The 12,548-nt window shown below is 43.5% G+C and overlaps 1 protein-coding gene across 1 annotated transcript in view; it reads left to right on the plus strand.

Annotated features, from left to right (window-relative positions):
- The window catches only part of PNOC (prepronociceptin), a 173,951-nt gene extending 161,963 nt beyond the window's left edge, over positions 1-11,988 (plus strand). Inside the window, exon 3 of the mRNA XM_075341271.1 lies at positions 11,077-11,988. Coding sequence (XP_075197386.1) covers positions 11,077-11,667 — 591 coding nt within the window. The 3' untranslated portion in view covers positions 11,668-11,988. The remainder of the gene's footprint in view (positions 1-11,076) is intronic.
- The last annotated feature ends 560 nt before the right edge of the window (positions 11,989-12,548 follow it).

Raw genomic sequence — 12,548 nt, forward strand, 5'->3', positions numbered from 1 at the left:
TCTGTCAATCGTGACACGTTGTCTATGGAACTGCTGGAAATAGTCAGCAGTCCCATAGACAATAAATGGAGTGGATGCCGAGCATGTGCATCTCCGATCACTTTAAAACTCCTACTCTTGGACTTTCAATATTGGGAATCACTCAAGAGCCTTGCAATTGGACCAGCAAGTTCTGCAATTTAACATGGATAAAGGATAACCTATTTTTTGCGAATAAGAAGCCTCACGCGGAATTAGCAAACACGAAAAGTCGGAATATTGAACTGATGACAAAATTAGAAACCAAATGTCAGAGTGCAGTCCAGGGCTAATAGTAAGAAAAAAAACACAAACAAACAAAACAACCAGAAAGTCTTAGCTTACAAGTTTTTATACTTTTCTATACCTCTGCTTTTGTCTTGTTCTCTCTTTGCTTGCAATACCACTTATCACCACAATTTATAGTAGATACTTTCCATAGACATCAATGCAACAGCGCCCCCCCCATTCTAATCAAGTGATCTGATTCAGTCAAAACTCTGAATTGTAAAATACAATAAAGGCCATGACATAGGAGACTTCTATGCTGTATTTATTTTTGGAAATTAGGTGCCACGGGTCTTTAAATTATTTTAGGCTGCTCCCAGAGGCGAGTGTGACGCACTAGAAATGTGACTTAGGACATACGTAGATCACTGGTGCCAATATAAAGGGCAAATAAATTAATTAGTGACAAGACACGGAAAGCGGAGCCCCTGACGTAGCGCGAGCTGATGGTGCGGGGCGCCTCCGGCCGTACCACCTGTAACATGGCGTGTGAGTGGCGGCTCTAATTAGCCTCATGCTGCTGCGCAAATGAGACCCTTTATACTGAGACCCCTATTTCATGTTTCATATAGGACAATGCAGTGATTTATATTTTTAACCCTTTAGGCAAAAAAAATCATTTTGAGACTACGGACCAAAGCACTTTTGAAAAAATATATTGTTTCTATATTTAGTCACAATGTATTAATTTCCCAAGTATAAATATATTCAAGTATTCGAAGACTTAGTTTAGTATTTGCATAAAATCCACACATTTTTGTTGCCAATTTGTGTTAGTTTTTCTCTGATTTTTTTTTTCTTTTTTCTTTAGATAGGTGAAGAACGCGGTAAAAACACGGAAATGATTAGAAAAAAAATAACGCTATCAAGGTTGAAATCTGCAAAGGGAAAAAAAAAGCAGCACGGGAAGGATATTTCAGAAATTTCATTCCCTTTGCTGGTCCTGGAAAATGTGAGGGATGAAAAAGAAAATGCAATATGTGAATTAGGCCATGTGCGCACTTTGCTTTTTTTTTCATGCGTTTTAATGCAAAATTGCATGCGTTTTGATTTGCAGGCAAAGTCTATGGAAATTAGGGCTTTCTTGTGCACGCGATGCATTTACAAACGCTGCATTTTTTAATTTTAGAAAATTTGTCAAAATCTCTGCATTTAAAGAAGCAACAGGTCAATTGTTTTTGCCATTTTGGCAGCGTTTTAATAACATTGAAGTCAATGAGAAATGTCTAAACGCAAATTTTTCAAGAAAGATTGCATTGCCTTGCTTTTTACTAGCGATCTGCATGTGTTTGTCACATAATAAAGGCAGGTCATTCGGTCTCCCTCTCTTTTTGTCTTTGTCTCTGTCCGTCAGTCGGTCTCTCCCCCTCTGTCATACTCATCGATCCACGATCACCGGTGCGGCGCTGCACGGCGTTCACACTGCTCCAGCGGCTTTTCCTCTTTTGAAAAAGCCGGCCGCTGATTAATCCATCACGTATTCCCTGCTTCCCCCGCCCACCGGCGCCTATGATTGGTTGCAGTCAGATGCCCCCCACGCTGAGTGACAGCTGTCTCAACCAATCACAGCCACCAGTGGGCGGGTCTATATCGAGCAGGTAAAAAAATAAATAAATAATTACAAAAAAAAAACGGCGTGCGGTTCCCCCAATTTGGATACCAGCCAGGGTAAAGCCACATGACTGAAGGCTGGTATTCTCAGGATGGGGAGCTCCATGTTATGGGGAGCCCCACAGCCTAACAATATCAGCCAGCAACCACCTGGAATTGCCGCATCCATTAGATGCCACAGTCCCGGGACTGTGCCCGGCTCATCCCGAATTGCCTTGGTGCTGTGGCAAATGGGGTAATAAGGAGTTAATGGCAGCAGCCCATAGCTGCCACTAAGTCCTAGGTTAATCATGGCAGGCGTCTCCCCGAGATACCTTCCATGATTAACCTGTAAGTTAAAGAAAATAAAGACATACTCCAGAAAATTCTTTATTTGTAATGAAAGACAAAAAAAACATCCTCTTTCACCACTTTATTAATCCCTCAAAAACACCTCCAGGTCCAACGTAATCCACAAGAGGTCCCACGACGCTTCCAGCTCTGCTACATCGGTGGCTGACAGGAGAGTCAGTAGAACACTGCCGGTCCTGTGAGCTCCATGCAGCAACTGAAGTGAGTCGCGCGATCAGCTGTGCTGTCACTGAGGTTACTCGCAGCCACCGCTCTCAGGTGGAGGACTGCAGCTGTGGCCGCAAGTAACCTGAGTGAAAGCACAGCTGATTGCGCGGCTCACTGCAGTCACTCAGGGGATTTGCGATCACAGGTGAGTCTCACATGTGACCGCAAATCAAGCTGCCACACAGAGAGAGCCACGCGATGTCAGTGAACTTGGGTGAAACTCTGACGTCACTGCTGTGGACTCCTGTGTCCTGGCACTGACCTCGGAGGTTCATCTGAGTTCATGACAGCACACAGAGACAGAGCCGCGGGATGACAATGAAGTCGGGTGCAGATCATCCGAGTTCATTCTCATCGCCTGGTTATGTCTGTGTCTGCTGTCAGCGGACATGTGGCAGAGCTGGGGGACCGCACTGACAAAAATGCATCCAGACGCATGTAAAATGCATGCAAAATGAATCCAAAATACATGCGTTTTGGATGCATTCTCTTTGTCAACATGCAGCGTCACGTCTGCCAGAGGGTGCGTTCTTTATCCGCACTGGTCAGGACGCAACGTGCACACATAGCCTAAGACTTTAATGGTGGAATGAAATGGGTAATTTTTTTGACCAGTTACCTTTTTCTATTATTATAATTTTTTATTATTGTTTTATTATTTTTTATTTTTCTTATTATATGTAATAATAAGAAAAATAAAATAATAAGAAAAAAATACTCATTTTTTTTATGTTTCTCATTTTATTTATATATATATATATATATATATATATATATATAATCTATATATAAATATATATATGCACAGTGTATATATATATATATATATATATGAAAAAAAATAATATTGTTTCTTATTATTTTATTCTTTTCTCATTATATATTATATATCTACTGTATAGAGATAATGAGATAAATGAAAAAAAATTCATTGTTCTTATTATATATACTGTATATTCTATGTTTTCTTATTAATTTATTTTTCCTATTACATACATATTTTTTATATATATATATACAGTATACATACATATATATATATATATATATATATATATGATACAATAATAAGAAGAAAAAAAAGATATATATATATATATATATATATATATATATCACACACACACAGTACAGACCAAAAGTTTGGACACACCTTCTCATTCAGAGAGTTTTTTTTATCTTCATGACTCTGAAAATTGTAGATTCATATTGAAGGCATCAAAACTATGAAATAACACATGTGGAATGAAATACTTAACAAGAAAGTGTGAAACAACTGAAAATATGTCTTATATTCTAGGTTCTTCAAAGTAGCCACCTTTTGCTTTGATTACTGCTTTGCATACTCTTGGCATTGTCTTGATCATCTTCAAGAGGTAGTCACCGGAAATGGTTTTCCAACAGTCTTGAAGGAGTTCCCAGAGATGCTTAGCACTTGTTGGCCCTTTTGCCTTCACTCTGCGGTCCAGCTCACCCCAAACCATCTCGATTGGGTTCAGGTCTGGTGACTGTGGAGACCAGGTCATCTGGCGTAGCACCCCATCACTCTCCTTCTTAGTCAAATAGCCCTTACACAGCCTGGAGGTGTGTTTGGGGTCATTGTCCTGTTGAAAAATAAATGATGGACCAACTAAACGCAAACCGGAAGGAATAGCACACCGCTGCAAGATGCTGTGGTAGCCATGCTGGTTCTGTATGCCTTCACTTTTGAATAACTCCCCAACAGTGTCACCAGCAAAGCACCCCCACACCATCACACCTCCTCCTCCATGCTTCACGGTGGGAACCAGCCATGTAGAGTCTATCCGTTCACCTTTTCTACAAAGACATGGTGGTTGGATCCAAAGATCTCAAATTTGGACTCATCAGACCAAAGCACAGATTTCTACTGGTCTAATGTCCATTCCTTGTGTTCTTTAGCCCAAACAAGTCTCTTCTGCTTGTTGCCTGTCCTTAGCAGTGGTTTCCTAGCAGCTATTTTACCATGAAGGCTGCTGCACAAAGTCTCCTCTTAACAATTGTTCTAGAGATGTGTCTGCTGCTAGAACTCTGTGTGGCATTGACCTGGTCTCTAATCTGAGCTGCTGTTAACCTGCGATTTCTGAGGCTGGTGACTCGGATAAACCTATCCTCCGCAGCAGAGGTGACTCTTGGTCTTCCTTTCCTGGGGCAGTCCTCATGTGAGCCAGTTTCTTTGTAGCGTTTGATGGTTTTTGCCACTGCACTTGGGGACACTTTCAAAGTTTTCCCAATTTTTCAGACTGACTGACCTTCATTTCTTAAAGTAATGATGGCCACTCGTTTTTCTTTACTTAGCTGCTTTTTTCTTGCCATAATACAAATTCTAACAATCTATTCAGTAGGACTATCAGCTGTGTATCCAAGAGACTTCTGCACAACACAACTGATGGTCCCAACCCCAAAAACTCTTTGAATGAGGTGTGTCCAAACTTTTGGTCTGTACTGTATATATAAAATATATATGTAATTAGTAATATATATGTAATAAGAAAAATAAAATAATAAGGAAAGATATTAATTTTTGGATTCATTTTTAGATTTTTCTCATGAAATAAAAAATAACATTTTTTTATTTTTCTTATATGTATATATACATAACGTATATACACACTGTATATAATGAAAAAAAATACAAAAAAATAATATTTTTTCTTATTTTAATTTTTTTATTCCAATATATATATATATAATAAAATATGTAATCAGAATAATATATGTAATGAGAAAAATAAGGTTAATATTTGTTCTTATTATTTTATTTTTCTTATTACATATATATTTTATTTTATAATAAAAATAAAATGATAATAAAAATAATTGATTTTATAAAACTCACTCATAATTAATGATCATAAAGGACATAATGTAAATGGAACAGGTCATTGAGCTCTGCCAGGCAAGATATGAGGCTTGACAATGAAGAGAAATGAGTAAGAATTTAAAGTTGATGTTGATAAATGTAAAAGAAAAGACGTGGGAGTTTAAAGACAACCAACCAGCAGGATTTTCATGTATAAAGTAAAGCCAGTGCTATACTGGTGCTATCACGCTGAATGTCAGTATATCTTTTGATTTGAGATTGGAGGTTTTATTTCAGAAATATGTGCAAGTAAAGTTCCAGCAATGCACTGGTATTTGATTGACAGGTGCAACAGGAAGTGGATATATGAGTTAGCTCTTGCTATCTATTCCAGCCTCCATCTGCCTGCCTGGCCTTCCTCCCCCTGTCTCCATCATACATATTAATCCGGCGCCTGCGCACTATTATTTGGAAGTATTGCATAAAAGTCTTCACTAAGATGGCATCGGAGTCGGCGCTTGTGTTAGCGCTTTCTCTGGCACCATCTTTGTGAACACTGTCTTCTTTCAGCGGACTGCCATATGCACTATGCAAGGGCGGCGCATGTGGCCTTGCCTCCTCTGCTCTCGTCGTGACCATGGGAGCGCACATGGTCACAACAGACCGCCCACAAACTCAGCTTGCTGCAGACCGCACCCAGAAGAACATGAGCCATATGCTTCACAGGACACTGCAAAACACAGCCTAGTAAGGGACACATCCCTGTAATCAGGGACTCAGGTCCTACAATAAGACGACATGAGGTAGAAAAGACAAACAGGGGAGAAAGACACAACAAATAAAGCTCCAGCAGGAGCTTCTCAGCTGCAACTGAAACAACACCTCAGCTCTCTCCAGAGACTGGCTTCTTCCAAGTGGACAGCATAGGTCTGAGCTATAGCCGGCATGGGGTGAAGTGAGGAGCAGATTTTTATAGCAGAAGGGAGTGGCTGCAGATGAGATTACAACTACCTTTTAGATCACTGAGGATAGAAAGGAACCTTAACCCCCTCAGTACTGGATGGAATTAACTATGCAACAACTCAGGGTAGATGACGAGCGACCAATAAAGAGGATCTGCGATCCACCACATGCTGTGATCTTTGATCCCAGATCATCCCAAGATCACATCAGGCCGTGACCCACTTGTGACATGCACACTGTAAGGCCTCAAACACACATCCGTGAAAAACACGCACGTGTGTTACGTTCCGTTTTCCGTTTTTAAGTCTGTTTTTATGGTCCGTGTGGCATCCGTGTGAATGGTGTATGCTAGCTGTGTGTGCGTGTTGAATGTCCGTGTGTGCGTGAGATACGTAAGTGACATGTCCGTGTGTTATCCATGTGTTGCCCATGTGAAATGGTACGTGTGTGATGCACAATGTCGTTGATACATACCCGCTGACAGCATGAGAATGAACTCGGGGGAACTGTACCCGATTTCATTGTCATACCGCGGCTCTGTCTGTGTCGCGTACTGATTAGCGGTCACCGGTGAAGGACTCACCGGTGACCGCTAATCCCCTGAGAGACTGAAGTGAGCAACGCAATTAGCGCTGACATCACTCAGGCTACCCGCGGCTAGCTGGATCCTCCACCAGAGACCGCAACTCACCTGTGACTTCATCGCTGTCACTCGGGTGACTTGCTTTCACAGCTGGAAGATCCAGCGGTGGCCGTGGGTAACCTCAGTGACAGCTCAGCTGATCCTGCGGCTCACCTCAGTTGCTGCGTGGAGCTGACAGGAGCGGCGGTGTTCTTCTAGCCGCTCCTGTCACCTTCATGTAGCAGAGCTGGAAGCGACACGGGACCTCCGTGGATTACGCCGGACATGGATGGGTTTTTGGGGCATAATAAAGTGGTGAACGAGGGTATTTGTTAGTGTTTCTTATTGCAAATAAAGGATTTTTTCACTGTGTGTTTATTAACTTTAAATTACAGGTTAATCATTGGGGGAGTCTCACAGACGCCTGCAATGATTAATCTAGGACTTAGTGGCAGCTATGGGTTGCTGTCATTAACTCCTTATTACCCCGATTGCCACCGCACCAGGGCAATTGGGGAAGAGCCGGGTAGAGTCCCAGAACTGTCGCATCTATTGTATGCGGAAATTCTGGGCGGCTGCTGGCTGATATTGTTAGGCTGGGGGGCTCCCCATAACGTGGGGCTCCCCATCCTGAGAATACCAGCTTTCAGATGTATGGCTTTATCTTGGCTGGTATAAAAGTTGGGGGGGGACCGCACGCCGTTTTTTTAAATTATTTAATTATTTATTTTACTGCACAGTATAGACTCGCCTACCGGCAGCTGTGATTGGTAGCAGTGAGACAGCTGTCACTCAGCGTGGGGGTGTGTCTCACTGCAACCAATAAAAGGTGCCGGTGGGCGGGGAAAGCAGGGAATACGAGATTGATTAATGAGCGGTCGGCTTTTTCAAAATGGTAAAAGCCGCCAGTTTTTTTAACAGCTGTGCAGCGCCGCGCTGGTGATCGGGGAATGGTGAGTATGAGAGAGGGGGAGAGACTGACTGACAGACAGAGAGAGAGAGGGACAGACGAGAGAGAGAGACCGACCGACAGACTGAGGGAGATTGACCGACATACACAGAAAAAGAAAGAATGACCGGCATTGCTAGAAAAAAAGCACAAAACGTACACGGAGCATGCAGAGATGTATCCGTGTCACGTACGTGTGCTCATGGACCCATAGACTTCCACTGGGTCCGTGTGTGCGTGTTCCATGCAGAAAACGGACATGCTTCCGTGCAAAACGGAAACACATACGTATCATGGACACGGACACACGGACCGTATGGAATAACGCACGTGTGACCTCAAACATAGCATAACATTGGTGCACGTTTGTCCGTGTCTCCTGTATATACAGAAACGGACCAAACACGCACGTGTTTCACAGATGTGTGTTTGAGGCCTAATGCTCACAGGGTGAGCACATTATTAGTGGGTCCACTAGACTGAAAGTACCGTCCACTTGCCTGGCGGAGCGAACTGTCCCAGTTGCTGCGTTTTCACTATTGCCACAGGAGATGGCAGCAGGTACACACACTGGTAAGCAGCAGGCTGAGGGCAGCTCTAGGGCATCTGTGGTACCTCAGCAGCTGGCGCAACGGATACAGTACAGTCTCTGATTCAGGCGACAGCAGCAGCAGGCAGTGTCGCGGATCCGTCCAGTATTGATGGATGGATGTGGTAGTAACGACCGGTGTGGACACTTGCAGTGGCGTGGATGGTAGCAGTAGCAGCAGGTCATCAAACTGGTAGAGCACTGAAACACAGATACGAGTCAGCAGCAGAACTCAGCACAGTGACAGGAGCACAATGGGACTGAGAACTAGCAATATTAAGAACTCGTTGCCCAGGCACCTCCCTTAAGGGAAGATGCCTTAACCCTAGAACGCATACCTGGGGCCTCGCAGGCCTGCTAGGTGATTTGTTTTCTATGGTAGATTGTTATGCTTGCGCGTTCTAGGATTAAATACCTGAAACCTCTCAGCTGACCTGAGTGGCAATTCAAGGTTAGGGTGCACTGACCCTTTAAGAAAAGGGGCGTGGCCACATGCGCACCTTACGGGCATTCCCAGGAGACCTGTGTGGTATGTGCAGGACCCGGGAGACAGCAGCATGAGATGATGATGGGACAGCCACCACAGTATGACCAGGAAGGTGAGAGAACTGACGTCCCTGACGGAGAAGGGGGACAGGATAGTGCGCGGATGCCAGTATGGGCGTTACACATACCTCCAGTATCTTACTAAAAAGCATTTTACCTTATTGAATAGATTATAATTTTGAGTCTGGAATTAAAATTGATTATTGTATGAGATTTAGTAGCTTTACTCCCTTGCGGGCTGCTTGCATTTTAGCATGGGTCGCAGTAGAAGGAAACGTGAAGTGCTCTAGTCCTTTACTTCCTCCCTGCTTATGTAAGCTGCTTGAGCAGATAGGTAGTTACTAGAGATGGGCGAATAGTGAAATATTCGGGTTCGGATTATTTGTCTCAAATATTTCGCACTATACGTGTACTTGTCACGAATAACGAATCTAATGCAAGCCAATGGTAAATTCAAATAACTTTCTGGCAGACCCTCCGAGGATGTCTGGCGGGGCTGCAAAAATGCTGAAATTGATGGAAAAGTGCTGAAATTGAATGGGAACAGCATGGGAAAGACGCCTGGATGCATCTCTAAAACAGAGGTCGCTTATGGGAATAGTTTATGTAGAGTATTATGCCACTTTGACGTGCGGTCCCTCACCTATTTGTGATAACCAGCTCAGGTAAAGTAGACAGCTGTGGGCTGCAGCCCCCACCTGTGTGCTTTATCTTGGCTGGTTATCAAAAATAGAGGCTACCTTACAACGTTCTTTTATTAAATTATTTTAATAAATAATTTTAAAAAATGACGTGGGCTCCTGCCCATTTTTTCGGACTAACGCAGATAAAATAGACATGTTCCTGGTATATATGTCCACAGCCTGACCCCCTCCTGGTGTATATATACCCCCCTCCTGGGCACATTCTGGTATATATATCCCCATCCTCGTTTTTGTCCCCTTTCTGGTATATATGTCCCCTTCCTGGGCCTCTCCTGGTATATTTGCTTGCCGCAAAAAGAAAAATAAACATTTTACTCACCCTCCCCGGCTCCCACATCGCGCGGCATCCTCTCTGGCCCGCGATGCATTTCAGCTGGATGTGCGCCCTCTAACGCAGACCCAGCTGAAGCAAGTCAGAGACTGGGTTTGCACCCCCCACCACCACCCCGGCGATCTTCAGCTCATGGAGCGCTTAACTTTACCCGCCGTGACCTCACCACCTCTGCGGCTCTGAATTGCCTGTAGCAGTGTGATGAGGTCACAGAGTGATGACCTCATCATGCTGTTGCACACTGGGCCACGGGATGACGCGCCAGCGCACTGTTCTACTCCATTGACTTTGCTTCTGCCTAGTGGCTAATTTGCATGCGATGCCCTAGAAGGGCTTCACATGCAAATTAGCCGTGTGTAGTGGCCGAAGCGAAACTGCCGGCCCCTCTGCGGCTGCTGTGGGGCACAGTGAAAAGGGGGTCCCGGGGCTCTATAAAGCTAAGTAATTACCCTAGGCCCCCCTCTTTACTGGGCCCCATACAGCAGTCATGGTTGTCATGCCCTGATGGTTGCCCTGATCACAGTACAGGAACCCGATGGGTCTCTGCACCACGATGCAATTTAGCTGGATGAGCAGCCTCGGATCCACATCTAGCTGAAGCAGGGGCTGGGACCGGCTGACCATCTGAACCCCTGGGTCCGGTCTTGGTTGAGATCCCTGCGACCGCGATCGTTCCACCCATGCTAATTCAGGTATCTGTGAGTCTATAGAGGACTTTTGCTAAATAATAAAGTCCTGTGATTACAGCAGCCTCTGCTGTGACTTATGCATTGTGACAGCACAAACAGTTAAACCTTGAACTAAATATTCGGTGAGCATTTGGAGGTATGCTGGAAAACGAACCAAGGCAATTATTAGACTGCGTTTGTCTTCGCCTTTTTTGGTAAGTTCGCCTTGCTCTAGATCAAACAGTTGAGTGTGTATGAAGATGACGTACATGAATCCTTTTACACCTAAGTGGAATATCAAAGTGCGATATCAAAGAATTCCAGAGCCCATGTCAATTCGAAAAGTACCATAACCCTACGTCGTCTACCTCTTTATAACAAAATTCCTTATTTTTTTTATGTTTACAGGTTTGCATTGTGGAGTGCGAAGGAAAGATCTACTCCAGCTCTATGTGGGGCGCGTGCAAAACAGTTCTCGTAAAGTCATCGATACGACTCAGCATGGACAGTTTCGAAGAAGACTTTAAACCTTTCAACCTAGAAGACAGCCAGTTCACCAGCAACTTCAAACGACTGAGCGACCTCACAAAATTGGCCGATTTAAGTAAAATTAAGGATGACAAACGATTGTCTAAAATTAGTAACCTGATCCACGAGCAAGGAGAAGAAGAAGAAGAAGAAGACGCCAGCATCGACGGTGGAGAAACCACCTTGGGGATGAGCACTGGCCCTGAGGAACTTGGGGACTTGCAGGATCCTACAAATACCATGGCTAAGCGATTTGGTGGTTTTGTAAAAGGAAAATACAGCTACCGGAAATTCATGGGTCCATCAAAAGATCTTCAAAAGCGTTACGGAGGTTTCATTGGGGTTCGAAAGTCTGCCCGGAAATGGAACAATCAGAAGAGGTTTAGTGAGTTTCTAAGGCAATACTTGGGGATGTCCACACGTTCCGCAGAGTACGACATGAATGAACTGAACGAGCAGAATGAAATCTAAGACTACTCTTCATTCACGAACATAGATCTTTGATTTAGAACTACGAAGGCAGAAAGTCAACCTCCACCTCAGAGTATACTTTAGGAATTTTTTGGGAAAATGTCAATGATATTTTGGCCTGTGGCTACCGAACGATGTTCTGCTCAGATCCTAAAACCAGAAGAGCTTCACCAACTTTATTTATTGTCCAATATTTCTTTTTTTTTTCTTTTTTTCCTGCTCATTTAACCTTATTATTTCTGTAAATATGTTGCATGCTAATGGGGTCTCACTTGGCACCTAGGTTGAATTCTTTCATTGATTAAACATTTACTTTTGCCATGACTGCATATTCCTCCATGGACCCATGGACGCGAGGTGGGTCACTTGAGATTTGATGGTTTTCCAACCAGTTAGGTCCAATTTCACCTTTACAGAAAATGCCTAGAATGAGAAAAATATGTTTTGTTTTTTCTTAGAACAGTGCCACCTCTACCCAAAGGTTGTTTCTGGTATTGCAACTCAACTCTATTTAATTTATTGGCTTAAAGCGCACCAATCACCAAGATTTTCCTATATAACCTAAATCCAGTGCTATACTGGCACTATCATGTTGATTCTATACCTACCTTTACTTATCAGCTCGGATGTATAGGTTTTGAAACACAAGCAAGTAAAGTTTGTAAAGTGAGCAGTTTTTTGAATGGAAGCAGCTGTCGATCAGCTAAGAGCTGGGGTGGGTATTCGTAGCGATATCTGCCCCCCCCCCCCCCCCCCCCGCCTATCCATCGTCCCTGTTATTTATGCTAATTCTATTATAGAATCAATTTACTAAGTGACTAGAAGGACCTGTGCTGATGTCATACTTATGTGACCAGAAGGGGTGGGGCCTCAGTCAACAT

The sequence above is a fragment of the Anomaloglossus baeobatrachus genome, chromosome 3 (genome assembly GCF_048569485.1).
Source record: "Anomaloglossus baeobatrachus isolate aAnoBae1 chromosome 3, aAnoBae1.hap1, whole genome shotgun sequence".
Taxonomy (NCBI): Eukaryota; Metazoa; Chordata; class Amphibia; order Anura; family Aromobatidae; genus Anomaloglossus; species Anomaloglossus baeobatrachus.